Genomic DNA, 20,480 nt, shown 5'->3' with positions numbered 1-20,480 from the left:
CTTCTTCCTGCACCTCCCCTTTGCTCCTCCCCCACCCCAGTCCCACAGGTTGGCAGCTCCCACGTGTGTTCAAGGCTGCTAGGCTGACAACCGGGTGATGGGAACAAAGAAGCAGGCTCAGGAGGTGGCTGCAAAGGACAGGATGGCGGTTTTATGTGGCAAAATATTTCTCCTAGAGGAGTACAGACAAGTAGACACATAGATGGGGCACAGGACACCAGACAGGGAGGGGAAAGGTTGGGCAGTGGTGTCTTCTACCTAGTAAATGGAAGCTGCACCCTGCCCCCAGGTGGGGGGTGGGACAACATTGGCACAGGAGGTGGTGAGACAGGCATGAGGTGCCCATCCCTGAGGTGGGCAGCCGGTCAGGGCCCAGTCCTCGTTGGCACAATCGGCTCTCTCTGGCCCAGCTGGGATGCTGGGGAGGGGCAGGGCTGCTGGGCTATATGGATGCTGAGACGGAGGGTTACCCCAGGGGAGGGGGCTACCAAGGCCTCTCCTGGGGGAAGTGGACACTGGTAAAAGACAGGATCACAAGAGGCAAATACAGAGAAGCAGCAGCAGCCAAGCCCCCCAGGGGAGACCTGGGGTCTCCAGGCAGCCCCTGGGGTAGTGGTCACTTCTTGGACACCAACCCACAGGGCCTCTCCCCTGGGGCCTCAGGGTGAAAATGAAAGAGCAGTTTTTTTGGTTTAGAATGAGGCGGACCAGAGTGTTCATGGTCTCCACACCCAGGTGGAATGGAGATGGGGGACTCAGATGCAGAGGGTCCCCCTCTTCTGATGGCAGCAGGCAGGGGACGTTGTAGGCAAAGCTCATTCCTGGGGTAGGTGAGGACTGAGGCATGGAGGTGAGGGGTGGATAGCAGCATCTCGGGTTGCCCACTCCTCAGTGTTCTAGGCCCTGGCCATGGAGGGCAGAGGGTCCACAGCCTGTACCTGTTTCCACCCAGATCCTTCCCCAAGACGTGCTCCCCATAGGTTCCCATGCTGTCGCTTTTACCCACCAGAGAATGCTGCCAGGAAGCTGGGGCAAGGGGTGGGCATGGTGAGGGATCCTAGATCTGGGGTGTGGGAAAGAGAGCCCCCATGGGGAAGATTCTGTGCCTCCCCTCCAGCAAAAGCACCCAACCCTTTCCAAATACCCCACCCAGGTTGGGAAAAGAAGGGTCCCCCATTTAGGACCTTCTCTTAGAGCCCCGAGTAGAAAGTTAAGGAAGTGCACCTTTTCTCTGGGAGAGGGGAGGACCCCCTAAGATGGGGGAAAGGGGACACTTCAGAAAGGTGGGTATCCCTACCCATCCACAGCAGGTAGGGAAAAACCTACAACCAGGGCTTAAGGGCCTCCCAGGAAGCTAGGATGATAGCCACCAAAGAAACCCCAAACCTTGAGCAAAGGCATCCGAAAGGAGAGAGACAGCGCCCCCTGGAGGCAAGACACATCTCATGTGGTGCGCCCCGCTTCCCTTCCCTTCCCCTCCCCCCGGCTCAGAGCCCTTCCTCCCACCGTGCGGCCCCTGCCTCTCAGCGGATGTAGACGCCTTGCCCCCAGCCCTCCAACTCATTCTTGTTGCGCCCCAACACCGGACCCCCACCCTCCGCGCAATAGCGGGCTTTATTCCGGCCCTGGTTTCGGTTGTCGGTCTGCTCCTCTTCGTAGTCTTCTTCCTCATCCTCCCAGGAGCCCTGCCGGGCTGGTGGGGTGCCGCCCCCTGCAGGGTCTCCAGGCCCTGGCCCCTCTGAGGGGTCAGTCTCCATGTCCACACACGAGTCTCCAGGCTCCGTGTAAGCAGAGTTTCGGCTGCCGGGGGTGTCGGCATCAAACGTGTCTTGGCGGGACAGTGCCCGCAGGGTGCCTGCCCGGCCTGGTGGGTGACTGCTGGGGTAAAGGCCCGGGGGTTGGCCCAGCTCCCCCGGGTACTCGTGCACATTGGAGTGCTCCCCGGTGGCCCGTTCCAGCGGCTGGTCCCCAGAAGCAAGGTAGGGTCCCTGGTTAGCAGACAGACGGCACACACCATGCAGATCAGGCAGGGGTGAGAAAAACACAACAAAGCAAGGCAGGTTAGTGACAGGTGCCAAAACACCCAGCCTGGCTGAAGGAGCAGGGCACTGGCTCTAGGGAAGGGGCACCCGGTACCTGGGTAAAATGGCTCTAGAGCCCAGCCATAGGGGCATTCGCGTCTGTTAGAACTGGGGGACGGCGCCCAAATTCATCGGAAGCCAGGACACAGGAACTCTCATAGTAACCATGGGAGCCCCTGAACAATTAGTCACCACTTCCTCAATGCATGTTATTAATGCTGTTTTGGGGTTAATCATCATTAACAGCTCATTAGTACTGCCACTCATTAGTGGTTGATTGGGTTAGTCAAAGCCTCCAGTATCCCAAATACATTACTGGGAATTAAAGCTCAAACTCACTGACACTAGCTTCTTCAGCCCACACCATACTTCAATCACAGGCTTCCAGAAACCCACTGCTCCTCCCATTCCTTATGCAGATGAACCTCCAAAACTGATGGGACCCCTCGGGTGCTCTCCCCCTCAACAAGGACTCAAACCAACCAGCTGGAGAAGGCTAAAAGAGCTTTCTCCCCGACTGGAAACCCCAAGGTGGCCCAATATCCTTATCACCAAATGCCCAGTGAAGGCGAGCTGACAGCCACTGACACCATAGGTTGCCAGGTAGGGCACAAAGAGGCCCAGGTTCTAGTCCTACCCCTGCCACCTCAAGCTGTATGGCCCAGAGCAAATGATTTCTCTGTGTAGCCCAGTTTTCTGGTTGTAGTGTGATGGGGATTAGACTACAGCAGCAGTTTCCAAGAGCTCTGGGGTTTTTGTTTGTTTTACCTTTGGTGGAACTGGGGTTTGAACTTGAACCACTCCCCCAGCCTCATATACTGAGCTTCCACCTAAGATTCAGTGAACAAGTGCGGGACTCTGTATAACTGGGAAAAGGATGAACGGCACAGCACCAACTTACAGGAGATGCCCCATTCTGGGTCCTTCCTGAGGGGGCTCAAGTGTTGCACTAAAGGCAACGCCTCTGAATTCAGTGGGGTTTCCCTTGATGGGTTTCCTTAGGTCTGAGAACCTCTGCTCTGTTGGGTCTAAAATGGGTGTGGAGTCTAGTGAATGAGTCTATCAGTCTTTCTCATATTTTCTTCCTAGTCCCTAGTCTTATAAGGGTCCCAATCAGACCTCACGTCCAGTAGACAGCAGATGTGCTATGGACGCGGACCCAGGGAAGCAGAACCAGCCAGTCCCAGCCCCACCAAAAACCACAGACACCTGAAGCTGCCGCTCACCACATTTTTTACAAAATAAAACTCTTCCCTTCCTTCCCCATGTTTCCTGCACTCCAGGTCGGAAGGGAAGATGGGTGAAGCACCCGCTACATGGTGTGTTCCTGCTGCTGCGCAACTGCGCCGCCGCCCCGCTGCGAGGCCTCCAGCCCGCCCCAGAAGCTGAGATTTCTCCTGAGCGAGGTCAGCACCTGTACCTGGAGGTTGGAGACCGGGGCAGGGCTGGCAGCTAGGGCTGCGGTAGCCATGGTGCGGTTCAGCAGCGGATTGGGTGGCGTGCTGCTGGGCGGGTGTGTGGCCTTCCAATAGGCTTCCAAGTACTCGGCCAGGTGTTCACAGGCATCCTCCAATTGGTTCTCGTCCAGGATGATGTCAAACATTTCCTGTGGAGGTGGGGTTAGGGGCAGGGCTGGGATGAGTGGGGGCGTGTCCAAGGGATTGAGGGTGTGGCCTGGGTGCAGTGGGTGGAGTCAAGGGGTTGAAGGACAAGGTTAAAAAGAGGCCTACAGATGTAGAGAAAGGGAAGGAGGTCTTGGCAGAAGTGCAAAAAGTCTGAAAGTCAAACTTAGCCCAACTCCCTCATTCTAGAGATAAAGCAGCCAAGGCTGGGAAAGGAGGCTTAGCTCCCCACTAAGCGGGGGTGCTTGAACCCATCTCTACCTATCTGTCCAGCCTTCCTTCCCCTCAAAGTTCAGTCTTCACCTACAGACCTGGCCCGGTGTTCCTGGTCACTCTGTCTCCAGTACAGGCCAAAAGAAAACCAGGAGAACCCAAAATGCCCTCCCTTTCTTCCCTTCCCCAGGTCTCAGCACTCACGGGGGGACACTGTGCCAGTTTCTCCGACGCTGCTATTTGGACATTGAGGTGTTTGGACTGAGACTTCCCTCGGGATTTGATGAGCCTCTGAAGTACCTGGTTTGAAAAGGAGAGGAAAAGCTAGAGGGACCCAGGCAATGTACCAAGTCAGAAAGGCAAGTTCTTGTTGGAGTCAGCCTGAGGAGTTAGTGTCAGGGCTGTGGAATGTTCCATGACTCTCAGCCCTGGGTACTTCTGCGAAAATGACCTCATCAGCCCTGTGTCCACCCTACACAATGCTCAGCCTCTCTCCTGGGTCTCGTGCCAGCCTCTCCTCGAAGGCTACATGAAGGGTAGTGATTCTCCAACTCCCAACCCTGTCTACAGGCTTCCTTCTTCCAGGCTCACTCCCCCAACCCATGTTAATGACAGTAGTCATCCTTGATGGGACACTTGCTAGGTGCCAGCACTGTTTTGTACTTTTTTATTGTCATGGCATCTTGCTATGTCACCCAGACTAACATAGAACAGGTCTGGGCCCCAGTGATCCTCCTGCCTCAGCCTCCTGAGTAGGTGGGACCACAGAGGCATGCCACCTCACCCAGGTGTTCTGTGCTTTTTACATGATCAACTTAGTCCAGACAACAGCTCAGTAACTAATGAGTTATTATCATCCTAATGATAATAATTATTACAAAATGCAAAACTTAAATGTAGTCATGAGGAAAACATCAGATGAATTTAAACTAAGGGGCAGTCTATAAAATAGCTGACCTACACTCTACCAAAATGTTGGTATCATGAAAATCCAAGAAAGGCTAAAGAATTGTTCCATATTAAAGAAAACCAAGCCAGGTGTCAGTGGCTTACACCTGTAGTCCTAGCTACTCAGGAGGCAGAGATCAGGAGGATCGAAGTTTGAAGCCAGCCCATGCATAATAGTTCGAGAGATCCTATCTCAAAAAATCCTTCACAAAAAAGGGCTGTTGGAGTAGCTCAAGGTGTAGGCCCTTAGTTCAAGTCCCAGTCCACAAAAAAAAGAAAACAGATATAACAACTACTTGCAACATGTGATCCTGGGTTGATTCCTGGATTAGGGAAAACATTACCATCAGGGGCATTATTGGGACAACTGGTGAAAGGTGAATATGGACAGCATTTGAGTTTATGGGGGTTTTTTTTTGTTGTTTTTTTTTTTTTGCAGTACTGGGGTTTGAACTCAGGGCCTATACCTTGAGTCACTCCACCAGCCCTTTTTTGTGTAGGGTTTTCTTGAAATAGTGTCTCATGAACTATCTGCCTGGGCTGGCTTTGAACCTCGATCCTTCTGATCTCTGCCTCCTAAGCAGCTAGGATTATAGGCGTGAGTCACTGGCCTGGCTTTGTTTTTTTGGCAGTACTGGGGTTGAACCCAGGGCCTCATGCTTGGTAGGCAGGCACTCTATCCCTTGAGCCACTCTGCCAGCCCTGAACAACACTTTAAATAACATTTCTTAAATTTTACAACTGTGATTGTGTAGAATAATGTTCTTGTTCTTAAGAAATACATGCTGCCAGGCACCAGGGGGCTCACGCCTGTAATAGTTCATGAGACTCTGTCTCGAAAATACCCAACACAAAAAAAGGGCAGTGAAGTGGCTCAGGTGATAGAGTGCTTGCCTAGGAAGCATGAAGTCCTGCAGTTCAAATCCCAGTACCACAAAAAAAAAAAAAAAAAGAAAGAAAGGAAATATATGGTGAAATATATAGGGATAAAAGCATAAGAGCTTTTTGTGTGCTGGGAATAGAATCCAGGACCTCACACATGCTCAGCATGCACTCTAGTAAAACAATAAAATTGGGCTGAGGATATAGTTAGTGGTATAGTTCTTGCCTAGCATTTGGGAGATTCTGGGATTGATCCTCAGCACCACAAAAAATAAAAGGTTGAGGGTATGGCTCAGTGGTAAAATGAATAATTAGTATTCATGAGGCCTCAAGTTTGATCCCCAGCATCCGCTCACAAAAATTAATTAAAAATAATTAGTTGGGCATCATGGTACACATCTATAATCCCAGCCCTCAGGAGACTGAGGCAGGAGATCAGAAAGCTTGAGATCAGCCTATGTGATTTAGTGAAACCCAGCCTGGTGCCAGTGGCTCATGCCTATAATACTAGCTACTTAGAAGGCTGAGATCGGTTCAAGGCCAGCCTGGGTTCACAAGACTCCATCTCCAAAATAACCAGAGCAAAATGGACTGGAGGTATGTGGCTTAACTGGTAGAAAAGTACAGTGCTAAAAAGTGGCAAAAAAAAAAAAGTATAGTGAAACCCTGTCTCCAAAAAAAGTCCAAAGAAAATCCCCTCAAAACAAAACAAAACAAAAATACCAAGTGTGATGGCGCATAACTGCAATCCTAGCTAGAGGACAGAGAAGTAGAGATTGGGAGGATTGAGGTTTGAGACCGGCCCAGGCAAACAGACCCCATCTCAACCAATAAAAAGCCAGGGGTGGTGGTGCATGCCTGTCATCCCAGCTGTATGGGAAGTGTAAATAGAAGGATTGAGGTCCTAGCCAGACTGTATAAATTTGAGACCCTATTCAAAAAATATCTAAAAGCATAAAGGGCTGGGGGCATGGCTCAAGTAGTAGAGTGCCTGCCTGGTAAATACACGGTCCTGAGTTCAAACCTCCCCTGCAAAATTAATGAATCTGAAAAAATTAAGACTGCACACTTTAAAATAGCTGAATTAGTAGTAGTGGCTGGGAATGTAACTCAGTGGTAGAGTGCTTGGCTAGTATGTGCATGACTCTGGATTCAATGCCCAGTACTGCTAAAAAAAAAAAAGTGAATCTGAGTAAAGGGTATTCATAGAACAAGAGCTCTTTGCCTTACTCTTTTTTTTTTTTTTTTTTTTACCTAGGATGGCCTCAAACCAAGATCCTCCTGATCTCAGCCTCCCAATGAGCTAGGATTCTAGATGTGAGCCACTAACACCCAGCTTTTTGCCCTGTTCTTGTAACAGTTCTGTAAATTTAAAAATGTTTTTAAATAAAACTCTTTAAAAAAAAAATAGAACAGGACTGGGAGCATAGCTCTTGCCCAAAAAGCATGAAGCCCTGGGTTCAATCCCTAATTCTGGGGAAGAAAAAAAATAAACAGGTAATAGTGCCTTCGTGGGTACCAGGCATTTTGCATGATCAATTCATTTATTTAATCTTCACAACAATCACTGAAGCATGCCTCTGTTGTAGATGAGGAAAGTAGGGCACAGAGTTGTTAGGTGACTTGCCAAAGGCTTGCAGTACTGTAAATGACAGCACTGGGTAGGAAACCCAGGCAGTCTGCTCCTGGGTCCCCACCCATAACCTCAGTGGGGAAATGGAAGCATCTGTTACTTTCTAGGTTACAAAGTGCTTTTGCATCCATTATCTCATTTGATCTTTTCAACCTCCTCACCCCTAAGAACTTGAATTCCATCATTCCTTTTATCTCTTTAGAAACTTAGGATCAGAAAATTTAAGAGACTGGTCCAATGTTCTCAGCTCTCAGGATGCTATCAGGGAATGACAACAGTTACCACTGCTGGCTGCCACAATGAATCAGATAGTATACTGGACTCTTTACATCAATCACCTCCAATCCCTTCGAAAAGGAGGCTGGGAGTAAGTACAGCTCAGTGGTAGGTGAATTAATTGAGGCTTAAAGACTAAATAATTCCCTCTACATCCCAAGCTTAATAAAGACAACAACAAGCCAACAACATGAAATAAATATACACACAAACCACAGCGAGGATTTGAACCCCACACTGCCTTTTAACTTCAAAACCTTAAGGGGTTGAATTCAATCAAAAGCACATTATATGCCTGTATGGGACATATCACAGCAAAACCCATTTGTACAATCAATATACACTAATTTAAAAAAAGCAAAAAACAAAACAAGAACAAAATCTTAAAGCTAGATATATAGCTCAGTGGTAGAGTTTTGCTTAGGATGCCTAAGGCCCTCAGTTTGATCCCCAGAACCAGGAAAAAAAAAAAATCCTAACTTCAAAACCTTCACATAAACTCCATGTTTTTCAAATCCCCACTAACATCTAGAAGGGAAAGTTCATAGAGCTGCAACATGACAAAGAAGAAAATCAGCCTCCCTACCAACATCCTTTCTATCAAAGTCCAAATGAGGACAGCACAGCAAAAATGGGCTGGCATCAGGAGACAGGAAAAATCAACCAACTGCCTAGTAGCTGGGTGACATTGAGACAAAAGGTCCAAAATTCTTTCAGTTTTCTGGTCCAGTGATGGGAGGTCAACCAGAGTGGAGACAAGGGCCTGGACGGTATAAACATAATAATAATAATAATAATAATAATAATAACTAATACACAATGGAGTGCATTGTACCAGATCTTATTGCTGTGCATTTGTATTAGGTTGTATTTCACAATAGCAACAAGATAGAGATTTACAGAGAAGGAAACTATGAAATCACCCCATTAAAAGGCAGTAAAGCCATGCAGCCCTACTCTAGAGCACTCATTATAAACCACTCCATCCCACCAAGGTCAGGCTGCTGGACCTACCTTGGGAGAGGTGATCTTGATGTAAACAATGATGGGGGCCAGTGAGGTCTTGGAGAGCTGGGCCGGGTGGTTGATGGTGTCAGCGTCCAGAGCAACCAACTGAAGGGTCCGGGCTAGCTCGAAGATTCGCTCAATCTCACTCTGCACCTCAGCTGGGGGCATGGAGTCACGGGGAGGGAACATAAGGCAGCATCCAGGAGGCAGTGGGTGGAGGGAAGCTTCCAGAGACCTCCTGTCCAACACCTCCCACCCTCCCTGTCTAATGCTGAAACCAAAGAAGCAGCGGGAAGTGAAGAAGGCAGGCAGCTCACCCAGGCTGGAACGTGTATTGGAGCGCTCAATGATGATGTGCTTGCTGGGGTTGTTGAGGACTGAGCGCTTGGCCAGGGAAATGTCAGCAGTCACTCGAGTGATAGAGATCCTGGGGGACAGGGCAGAGGAGGGAGTCAGGGATCAGGGTGGGCCTGGACACTGTGCCCACTCCCCGGGCTCCAGGCCTGCCCCCTGTCCCTTAGTCCAAGTGTCCTAGGGTTGTCCCTCCAGACAATCTGCTCATTCCCAGCAGCAGAGAGCCACAATGGGACTGGGGAGTCAGCTTCCAGGCTCTTACCTGCCATCAAACCGATGCTTCAAGAAGTCAAATAAAGCTTTCTGCATCATGTCTGTAACCTGCAATTAGGGATTTGGAGGGGAAGGGAGAAGTCAGGAATTGAAAACTACTCTGGGGGTTGGCTTCCTGGGTATTTGGACCCTCACATTCCACCTTCTTCTGAAATTGCTGAGATGAAGGGACTTCTGGGGGGAGGGTCCTTCTAGGGCTTGGGTCTCCAGTGCAGTCTGGTTCCAAAGGTCCTTCTAGATGGTGTCTTTGGGAAGGCTCTTTAGAAATTTCCTTGCCAGATTGGGCCCTTCTGAGTGGGTCTCCCAGGGGTCAGGCCCCTTGTGGGGTTTTTTCTGAAACTCTGTGGCCCTTTGGGGAGGACACCCTGGGATTGGGCCCTTCTGGGGGATCTCTCTGGAAAATCTTTCCATGGAATCTCACTGGAGATCTGGGCCCCTCTGGGTTCATTCCCCTCTATGACTCCTACCTCATAGCCCTTGAGCGACGGTCCCACCAGGATGATGGGCCTCATGGAAGGCACCACGTCATAGGGGGGCACATGCTCTGTCTGGGGGGAAGCAGGGAAGGGAAACCCCAGAGTGGAGATGGTATTAGCCCCTCTTCCCCAGCCTTCAGACTCCCCCATGCATCCTTGCCTCCCCCAGGTCCCAGAGCCCAAATGTGGGGATCAGGGTGGGGGTAGGGAGGGATGGCCAGGAAGGACCAGGAAGGGTGGGGAAAAGAGGGCAGATATGGGAATGGGTGTTAGAAGGTCCCCCAGCTCATCCCAAGGGTCGGGAGAGGGACACAAAAAGCTGTGATACTCACCGACTTCTGCTTCTGTTTGGCTGGGTCCAGAGATTGCCAGGAAAGGGGTGGGGAGGAAAGAGGAAAGGGTACCCAGGCAGGGGCAGAGGGCAAGGAAGGAACCAGGACCAGAAAGGGAGGAAGAGCGGGCAGACGAGGAAAGATAACAGGGCATGCGTGTTAGTGACAGACAGAGCCAGAGAGGGGACGGGAGGAACCCCATGCCAAGGGGAAGCAAAAGTGGCCCTGGATCAGGGCTGGAGGCATAATTGTCAGTCCAATACACTTGGGAATAGTTGGACAAGCCCTGGCCCCCTTCTGGGTCTTGGGAAAGAGCTGGAGAAGACAGCATCTCCTAATTTGGTGCCCACTTTCTATACCCACTGCATATCAACCTGTTCATTTTAAAGGGCTCCTAGTCTGTCTTGCTCAGCAGTCAGTAGACCCCTCACATGCCCACCCATGGAGTTGGAAATGAAGAAGGAATGCCACTCCACTCTCCTCTTGGCAAGCCAGAGTGGGACATACACTGGAATATTCCATTCCATTGGTAATGAGGGCAAAGATCAGGTCTTACCACCAGACCCTGCTTCCACAGGGTAGGGCAGACTTCCAAGGGCAAGAGCCACCCCCTCCAGCAGAGGGAGCCAGAATGGGGTTGTGTGTGGAGGGGAATGTGCCTATCCCATCCCTCCCTCCAGCTTAGCAGAGAGCCCTCTCCCTGCCAAGAGCTGCCAAGACCCCCCTTTGTAGGAACCCAACCAGAATTACCTTCTTAAAGAAGGGGATGCGCTTGCCGTGGGGTGGCGGGGTGGTTACACTGCTAACGCTAGTCTTGGCAGAGCCACTCTGCTCCCCAAACTCTGCCTCCTCATCCTCTAGTTCTAAGGGGTCTAGTTCAAAGGCTAAGTTAGTCATTTCATTACCTGGACCAGATGCAGGAGAGAGGGAGGAAGGAGGTGAGGGGAAGGAGTGAGATGAATAGGGAGACACAGTACAGAACACAGGGATGGGATGGGAAAAAAAGAAAGAAGAAGAGGTGAATGGAACAGGGCTGGGAGAAATGAATGGGGGGGCAGGGGCAGGGAGGGGCAGGCAGAGAGATGGAGCTACCAAAGAAAGGGGAGAGGAGAGACACGACAGGCCTAGGGTACCTATCCTTCATGGAGGTTGTACAGCTGCATGTATTTTGGGGACTCAGAATTTGGGTGCCTCCTACTGCAGGCAGGAAGGATCAGGCAGTAGAAAGACCACCCCACCCAGGAGTGCCTCCCCACCCCCTAGGTTGGCAGTAGCTCTTACCACTGGCAGGGGGTGTGGGGCGGCGGGTGCCAGTCACCACGTCTCCCAGACTGGAACTGGAATTGTCACCTGATTTGCTGTGTGGGCAGGGAGGCAAATGGAACAAGTGAGTAAAGGGGTGGGTGTGTGGGTGGGAGACTTTAGTCCTATCACACGCTGCATCCCCAGAAGTCCTCCAGCCCCCTGGTAATGCAGAAGCAGCTAGGTGGGGCCAGGTGACAGTTCTGAGGCCTGGTCCTGGCTGGAGGCCTCTCCTGAGATAGCAGTTCCCCATCCCCAGCCACACACCTGGAGCTGAGGCGGTTCTGGCGCAGCGTCTGTTCCTGCAGCAGGCGCAGGCTGTCCAGTTTGACAGGGCTGGGGATGAAACCAACCTCGCAGCCCTCCTTCACCAGCCTCCCGATCCACCAGTCATTATTGTATTTCTGCAAACAACAGCAGGTGGTGGGGAGACCAAGAGGGAGACTGGAGGTGCAAGCCACAATCACCCGTGAGGGGAACCACCAGATTGCCTACCCTGTATCCAGAGACACCTCCTCCCCCAGCTACAGTCCCTCAGCATAGCCTTCTAATTCTCAAGACAACTCCAGGACCAGCACCCTCTCTAGCCATGGTTCCCCCTCGCCTAGAGAAGAAGGAAGAGTCCTTCTTGCCTCCCTGGGGCCCAGGCTGCTAGAGACAGGCAGAAGGAATACATGGAGCTACCTACATACTCCTGGCACACTGTTACTCCAGTCATAGGCCTCATAACAAACCCTCCCAGTGTCCTGTGTGTGACCTGGGCATTACCACTCATTTATTCTCAGGTCTCACAGTAGAGTCTGCCCAGCTGTGCTTGGCTCAGGCTTCTTTCCCACTATAGCTCCAGCTGCCCCTCTCCTGGCACCTAGTCCCCTGCGCTCCCTCCAAGTGGCAAGGGCTTAACCCACCTCCTTGATGTGCAGGAAATCTTTGGGCTCAAAGGTAATGGCCACTCCCTGCACAGGCACCTCATCTCCTGGAGACGGATTGTAGCCAACGTTTGTCCGCACAGCAAAAGCCACTGGTTTAGTCTAAGAGGCACACCGAGGGGGATGACATCAGAGGGTGAAAGCACAGTGTACTGTATGACGGAGTGACCTGGATGTTTGCTTTGTAAATTGTTCATTAAAAATATATACTGGGGGAGGAGGAGAGGGAGGATAAGGGAGAATGATGGAAGGGGTAAATCTAATTAAGATATTGTAAGCATATATGTAAATGAAACCCTCCTGTACAATTAATGTGTGCTAAAAAAGCCTCTCCCTGCCAAATAAATAAATAAAAATATATACTGATGGGCTGATGGAGTGACTCAAGTGTCTGCCTAGCAAGTATGAGGTCCTGAGTTCAAACACCAGTACTGCCACAAAAAAAACTTTTACGATAAAAAACAAAGAGGCAGGCTTGGTATTCATAACTATAATCCCAGTTACCCCAGAGGCAGATAGGAGATCTCAGTTCCAAGCCAGCCCAGGCATAAATTAGGGAGACCTTAATCTCAAAAACAAACTAAAGCTGTGAGAGTGGCTCAAGTGGTAAGAGCACCTGCCTAGCAAGCTTGAGGCCCTGAGTTCAAACCCCAGTACCACCAAGAATACACAAATAAGCAAAAAATGGAATTTAGCCCTCTCAGGGTGGAGGGAAGCATTGGGGAATGATAAGTATTGGTGATGGAGAAGCCTGGAATGACATCCAGAAGGAATAACAATAATAATGACAGTAGTTACTGTTCAGAATGCCAGGTAATGTGGTTTCATATGAATCATCTTGTTTATTCATACAAAAATCCTATGAAGTTAGGTACTTATTAGCTCTGTTTTATTTACTTAATGTTTACTCATATGCATTTATTATATTCCTGGAAAAAGAATCCCAGGATTTTCCCTCTTGTATGTTTTCATCTTGTTTCTTCATGGTCAATGATGCCACTGAGGTAATCTGTACAATGAAATCAAACTGAGGTGTAGGAGATTATCCTGTAATTTTTTTCTTTTTCCTTTTCTTCTTTATTTGAGACAGAGTCTTGGTATGTAGTCCAGGCTGGCTTTCAACTCCTGGGTTAAATGATCCTCCTGTGTCAGCCTTCCAAGTAGCTGGGACAACTTAGTAGTATAGTAACTAAGTAGCAGCCATTTTTCTAGAGCTTTGAGCCACTGTTCATTCCATATGTTTAACCTCCCTATGAAGTTCACAATTTTCCCAGCTCTGTGATGATCAGTGACTTCAAATTCACCAATGTAACCACGTTTCATCACCACAGTTAGAAACCAGACAATGACATCAGAGCATATCCTACTAAGAACCTAGATTTAGCCAGGTGTGGTGGCACATGTCTGTAATCTTAGCTCTTTGGGAGGCAGGAGTATCAAGAGTTTGAGGACACAGCCAGGCGCTGGTGGCTCACACCTGTAATCCTAGCTACTCAGGAGGCAGAGATCAGGAGGATTGTGGTGCAAAGCCAACCAAGGCAAATAGTTTGTGAGACCCTATCTCAAAAAAACCCATCACAAAAAAAAGGGCTGGTGGAGTGGCTCAAAGTGGAGGCCCTGAGTACAAACTCCAAACTCCAGTACCACAAAAAAAAAAAAAAAAAGTTTGAGGACAGTCTTGGCAATTTAGCAAGAGCCAGTGTCAAAATTTTATAAAGGAGATGGTGTGGTGGCACACCCCTGTAATCTCAGCTCTTGGGAGGTACAAGCTGGAGGACAGTGAGGTCTAGGCCATCCTGGGCTATATACAGAGACCCTGTGTCAAGAACAAAATCAAAAAAGTAAAGAGAAAAAGAAAAAAGCAAAACAAAAACAAAAAGACTCAGGGTGTAACTCAAGTGGTAGGCCCTGGGTTCGATTCCCAGTATACATACACACACGGAATCCTGGTTGGGATTCCAGCCCAGGAAGTTTGATTCCAGGAGGAACTAGACATTTTTGGCACTTATCAAGCTCCTACTATGTGTAGAAGTAGCACCAGGCACTTGTCATACCCCATGAGGAGCCAGCTATAGCACACATCTTACAAGGGGACACCAAGTCACACTGAGGTCCATGGCTATACTGCCGGAAGCCAGGGATATGTCAGGGATCTCTCTGGCCTGGCTATGGGGACAATCATGCCAGCATGACCCTCCCACATTTCTCTCACCTTAGCTTTCTCAAGCTGAGCTAAGGCCTGGCGCTCTGCCTCCTTCCTCAAGGCCTCCCGGTCCTCTTCCAGAGACACATCAGAGTCTGATGGGCGGCTGGTGTAGGACTCCGCTGAGCCCTGAAAGCAGAGAGAGCCAGCTCAGGGCCAGCACTACATCCTCCAGCCTGGAAAGCATGGAGGTGCAAGCCCCAGTCAGCCTAGCATGATGCCACAAGACTTAGGAGGAGGTACTATTAGGTGGAAGGGGCCAGGGGCCAAGGTTTGCAGGCCCATGGGAAGAGTGTGGCCTTAGGAAGGGTGACAGCAGCAAGCAGGGAGTTAAGGCAGGTCCAAGGACAGCTGCTTGGAGCCCTGGGACGGGTGGGAACCTGATAGGGGCACAGGGCAGGGGAGGAGTGCCAGGGGACAAGTCCTGCTCCCTACTCCTCCTTCCCTACCCTGCCCCCAGCATTGCTGAGAAGACTCAACAAAAGCCCAGTGACGTCCATTCCAGGGACCACAGCACAGCTGAGGCCTGAGTCTCTGCATTGTCGCCAGTGGGCAGGCCTGCTCAGCGAGATGGGGACACCAAAAATTTTGTTATCTTCTGCTCGAGGTGGGAGTAGCCAGAATCCCATCTCTACTGCCTCTCTAATTGGTACTGTCTGAATGAGGCCACACAACTCAGAGCTAACCTCAGGCTCTCCTAAGATACAAAAGAGAACCCGCAATTCTTGGAGTAATGCAGACAGAAGAGGCAGATTAAGAGCAAGACACGGTGGGGAGGCCTTTTCCCAACACTAGGCTGCTAAGTGACAAGGCAGAGGAAGCTTAGAAGCCTGGGTTGCCAGGAAGCTGGCTCTGACCACGCTGGCCAACCCAGAGCACAAGGCTACACATATAGCCTGACTGTGCGGCCTGCATGTATGTTAGCACAGGCCAGGAACATATGTACACCTGGAAGCACAATGCAAAAGTGCTTGGGAGGGTATGTTCTGTGGTACATGCTGACTATGCATGATTTCGTCACCCAGGGACACCCAGGGGTCTGTGTCTGAGGGTGGGTTGCATGTGAGGGCAGGAGATAGGAAGTGTGGATTTGTGTGTGACTTCAGACTAGTGGCAGATGGGTAGAGGGGAGTGTGGGGAAGGAGCAGGATTGCAGGGATGTGGGGAATCATTTCTGGGGGCACAAAAGGGTCACTTGGCTGGCAATGTCCATTGCTTGGCATGGAGAGGACACAAGAGAGAAGACAAAGTCCCACCTCTTCCCAGAGGTCCCTGGTCATTAGCTGGTACAGCTGCCCATCCACTTCCCAGCCAAATCATAAAAATGAGCTGGAGATGGGTCACTAATAGAAGCTAGAAAAGAAACACAAAGCGGGGAGAGGAAAAAGCACCTTAGCCACCATTCTCCCCTCCTGATGGGAGCACTCAGAATGAATGTCTCTGGAGATAGGTACCCAGACAGCCAAAGAAACAGACTCAAAACAAACAGAAGGAGAGGTGCTCACTGACCCACCACGCGTGCACACACACACACTCACACGCACACCCAGAAATGGCGGGAGACAGTAAACAGTAAAGAGGTAAAGAGATAGGCTAGAGCACAGACTCCCCATCAGTTTTCTTAGGGGGTGCTCTATTCACCCACCACCCACCCCATCCCCAGCTCACCACCACCAGGGTCCGGCTGGGCGCCTCCATCCCGGCACCCTCAGTGCCCAGCCCTGCTGGCCTAGGGGGTGGCCCACACTGCCCGTTCCCCCAGGGGGCTCAGGTTACAAGAAGAGTTGCTACATGTGCAAAACTGTTAGGGTATATTTAGCTCAGAGATGTGGCAAGGACTGCTCCCCCCACTCCTGCCACCTACTGGGGGTAGGAGCTATGGAGTTGAGAGGAGGAATTGGAGGCTGGGGCCTGACCCCCAATTGGCAAATATGGAAGGAAGGAAAGTCTTTTCCTGCCAAGAGAGGCAACAAAAGCACAGCATCATTCTTCCTAGCCTGGCCCTGGCCAGTTCTGCCATAGGAGGGATGAGGGATGAGGGATGGGAGGGGTAACTGAAGAAAGGACTTACTGGCTATGTACTTAAGAGACACACAGATGAAGGCCTCCTTTCCTGAAACTCCCAAGCTAGGTTTGTCCTCACATGTACCAAGTGTAGAGGCAAAAGAATAAAAAAAAAAAACCCTTACTTCAAACTATGGTGGATCTGACTGTCTCTACTCTTTCCTGCCCCCCTCCAGGGGGGACTTACCCCCATGATAGTCCTACCTACCATCCTTTGCTCTCATATGCCCTGCCTGTTTCCTCTTTAATGCATTCCTTTCCTTGTCTGATCCCAATCCCCTCTTGCCTTTTTGGGGTACCAGGTTTTGTTGAGATGCTCAGTAGTCATAGCAACCACATGCCTCCTCACTGCCTCTCCCTGTGCCTAAGATGGCCCGGGGTTGAGAGGTGGGAGAGAGGCAAATAGCAGTTTCCTGGCAAGTGCAGATGGCCCAGAAAGCTCTTCTCAGCACCCCCATCAATCAAGGGTAGGGGGCTACAGTCCTCTAAAATCAAACATCTCTTGCCTCCCCCCTCACACTTTCTCTCTGCATAGTAAACAGTCAATGTTTGGATGTGAAAGAATGTCTCCCTGACCCATACCTACCTAGGAAGCTAGGGACTAAATCTCCCAGCTCCTCATTCCTAGCACCTGCCTCCGCCCGCCCCACCCTGTCACAGATTCTGGGGGAGGACATGGAAGCAGACAGCCGGCAGGGGGAGTGGGTGACAGCCCGAAGCAAGCCAGGAAGAGGCAGGCCAGGCTGTCCCTGAATGAGATGACGCAGGCAGGCAGGCAGCAGGGGCTGGTGGCTGGTGCTGGAGGTGGGGCTGGCGGGGGTTGAGGTAGTGGGTGCAGCTGACAGCACATCCAGGAGAGGTCATGGGATGTCAGGGTGTTGGGGTGGTTCCAGGCAGGTGACAAACGACATAGGGAAGGGTGCCTGGAGAACACCGAAGGCCAGCTTACCAAAGCAAGCCTCCACCAGCCAGCAGCTTTCCCCTCCCAGCCCAGCCTCTCATTACCTGGCGGACAAAGCTGTTGGATGTTGTATCCGAGGAAGTGCTCCCATCTGACCGCTTGAATCGCCCTTTCCTCTTGCTGTATTTGCCCTGGAGAGGATGGGAAGGAATAAGAGTGGAACCAAAAAGACCCCTTCCTGGTGTCATCCCACCAGAACCAGTGCTAAAGCCAAGCCTTGGGACTATCATTTCCTGATCAGCACAGCCCCACCCCCAATCCCTGCCTCTTCTTGCAGAGGTGGTACAGCCCTAGGGGAGGGAGGGTCTCCCAGTGCACAGAGAGAACCCAGACCACAGCCACTGTGGGGAACAGTGCAACAGAGCCTAGGGAACACATACAAGAACCCCCAAACCAAGCCACAGGCTGGGAACGGGAAGTCCGCCTAATGAAGCAGGAGGCTCATTAGGCAGCAAAGCTAATTAAGATGCTGGGCAGGCTGCAGAGGCCTCTGGGGAAGGGAAAGGCTGCCTGCAGGGCTGGGGGGTGGGAGGGAGAGAAGGGGAAGTCCTCTCCCACTCCCCCTCAGCTGGAACTGAGGGTGACTGAGTGCTCCAGGCCCCCAGAGAACTGGAGGATCACCAATCCAGGGCCCAGCCTTGCTTTTTCCCTAAGCCCAACTCTGCTTTCCAGAGTTGGAAGGAGAGAGCGGCTCTGAGAGCTTGTGGAGGTCCAAAACTACATTTCTGGGGAAGGGTAAGGGGCCATGGAACTTTATCTGTAAACATCCAACCCCACCTGTGGCTGTGTGCCATGGGAGCAGATTTTGCTCCCCACTGCCACCTTCACCCTGGCAGGACTTTTTCTCAGCCCTCTCCTCACAATTATAGTGACCATACCCCTCCCCAAGGGGGCAAGAGGGAGCCACTCTACCCTGTTCCCTAGCTGCCAAGGCCCACACCCCATCCCCATGATACCAACCCAGCTATGTCAATCTGAAAGCCCCTTGGCCCCGCCCCATGCCAAACCCAGGATACCATTCCACAGTCCCTGGTAGGCTGGCTGGCCTCACTGCACTACTGGCTGGGGTGGAGGGATGCTGCCTGACCTCTCAGGCAGCCACACTTTCAGATTAAGGTTTCAGGTACCTCCAGCCCTCCAGCCTCCTGACAGGGGACTGCTTCTTTACACACACACACACACACACACACACACACACACACACAGCCCTTGCCCAGTCCTGAATGGGCAAATGATTGAGGGCTCAGACTGCCCCCAGCCTTCATCTCAGACTTTCTTTGGCCAAAGAACCTAGTTGAACCACAGTCAGACTGCGGGTTCTGGCTAGTGGGACTTGGGTACAAGAAAGAGGATGAATAATGGAAGATGAGGACACTTGGGGACCCTTCAGAATCCTCTGTCCCCTCTTCTCTCAAACAAAACATACACCTAAAGTAGTTTTGAGGCTCCATACAAACCCAGAGGATCCTGCAGTGAGCCCCAGACTCTCACACCACCACCCCACCCCAGGCTGGGTAAAGGGAGTGGCACGCAGAGGGACAGGGGACAGCTGAAAGGAAGGCCCCAGTCAGCTGCCTCCCAGGCTCCAAGGGGCCTGGGGTGGAGGAAGGAGGTATTTTTAGGTCTGACCTGACCCCCCTACACACCCATCAACTCCATTATCATGGCGGATACAGTTGCTCCAGGCTGGCCACAGCAATGCAAGAGTTAATGCTATCCTTGGAGAAGGACATGTCCCAGAGAAATCCCCTGGCATGATCACTCCAGACCATGCTGGTCACTTCGGGAACCCACCACACTCAAGAATGCCCCTACCTGGTGGTTAACTCAGAGGCATAGGAAAGTGTGAGGGGGGCGGCAGACCCCCTCCCTAAGGTAAAACAGCTTCACAGCTTCTTCCCCTCCAGGACAGTGAGCTGGCATCCATCCAACTTTCCAAACTTTGGAGGCGTTTTTTTTTTTTTTCCGGGGCTGGGGGGAGGAGTAAGACAACGTCGGGGTGTGTGTGGAGGGGGAAGGGAACTGGTTCAAGGTAGGGATGGAACCCAGATGGCTGACAGGAGGGCCTGGCCCAGGGCTAGCTCCTTCCCTACCCTCAAAAGCCAGTGTCTGAGGCTTCGAAGGCCTTGTTGGCACCGCCCTCTGACCATCGCCTCGGCCATCGCCTAGTGACACCCCCGCCCCACCCACACCCTCCCAGCGCCCCCAAGTGTGCTCAGCGTCGCCCCCTTGCCTGGCTCGCTCTCTAGCCTCCCGCAGCCTCCTCTTCTCAAGGCCTGGATTTACACACACACACACACACACACACACACACACACACACACACACACACACACACACCAGCACCCCCGCTCTCAGCCCACTGGGACCGGTACCCGAGCAGCAGGGACAGGGACGCGGGGGAGACCAGGAGGCGAGTGTGACTGGCAGCTCACTCGCCCCCTCCCGGTTCCGCAGCACCGCAGACCAAGTCGGGATCAAGCGCTCATCAATCATTAACCCACAAGAGTGGGGGGCGCGCAGACATCCCTCTCCCCTAGCGCCGGCATATAACCCTTTCCTTCCCAGGACCCCTAGGGCCCACCCCAAGGTCCCCGGGAGCGGCCCCTTTCCCTCGGGCCCCGAACCGCGCCTCACCTGTGGGCTGGGATCGAAGACCTCCATGGGGATCTCCTGGGAGGGTGGGTAAGGACCCCGGGACATGCTGCTCTTCTGGACCATGGAGAGGAGTCCCCCCTTCGGCCGCCGGCCCGGCCCAGCCGGGCACCCTCAGCGCATGGGAGAGGCCGTCGGAGACCAGAGCAGCGCAGCGCAGCGCAGCGAGCACCGGGTCCAGCTACCCAGCCGGGCCTCGGGCTGCCCCCTTGCTGTCTAGCCTCCCTCCCTGCTCGAGCTCTCTCCTATGCCGCCGCCGCCGCCGCCT

The 20,480-nt window shown here is 51.9% G+C and overlaps 1 protein-coding gene across 6 annotated transcripts; it reads right to left on the bottom strand.

Annotated features, from left to right (window-relative positions):
- Window positions 1–125: 125 nt before the first annotated feature.
- On the bottom strand, window positions 126–20,480 carry Cacnb1 (calcium voltage-gated channel auxiliary subunit beta 1). Of its 6 annotated transcripts, none has more exons than XM_020172252.2 (14): window positions 20,195–20,480; window positions 17,602–17,688; window positions 14,542–14,661; window positions 12,309–12,431; window positions 11,668–11,804; window positions 11,380–11,456; window positions 10,849–11,003; window positions 9,758–9,838; window positions 9,280–9,338; window positions 8,981–9,090; window positions 8,670–8,821; window positions 4,121–4,216; window positions 3,502–3,687; window positions 126–1,988 (listed from the first exon to the last, which is right to left on the bottom strand). In XM_020172252.2, exons 1-14 carry the CDS (start codon window positions 20,276–20,278, stop codon window positions 1,524–1,526), a joined length of 1,932 nt encoding a protein of 643 aa, XP_020027841.2. In that variant the 5' UTR covers window positions 20,279–20,480; the 3' UTR covers window positions 126–1,523. The 6 variants fall into 6 exon arrangements, with proteins under 6 accessions (XP_020027841.2, XP_073901996.1, XP_020027842.2 ...); XM_074045895.1 differs by lacking the exon at window positions 10,849–11,003 and adding an exon at window positions 10,099–10,118 and having other exon boundaries at window positions 20,195–20,479; XM_020172253.2 differs by lacking the exons at window positions 17,602–17,688; window positions 20,195–20,480 and adding an exon at window positions 16,201–17,522.

Source organism: Castor canadensis, chromosome 11 (assembly GCF_047511655.1).
Source record: "Castor canadensis chromosome 11, mCasCan1.hap1v2, whole genome shotgun sequence".
In the NCBI taxonomy this organism is placed as follows: domain Eukaryota; kingdom Metazoa; phylum Chordata; class Mammalia; order Rodentia; family Castoridae; genus Castor; species Castor canadensis.
This window is presented reverse-complemented; position numbering and strand designations above follow the sequence as displayed.

Coding starts and splice junctions, on each gene's coding strand:
- Cacnb1 (XM_020172252.2), bottom strand. CDS start 20,278: ATGGTCCAGAAGAGCAGCATGTCCCGGGGTCCTTACCCACCCTCCCAG. Junction 9,339..9,757: donor CGTCGCTCAAGGGCTATGAG/GTAGGAGTCATA, acceptor CCCTAATTGCAG/GTTACAGACATGATGCAGAA. Junction 4,217..8,669: donor TCAAGATCACCTCTCCCAAG/GTAGGTCCAGCA, acceptor TTTTCAAACCAG/GTACTTCAGAGGCTCATCAA.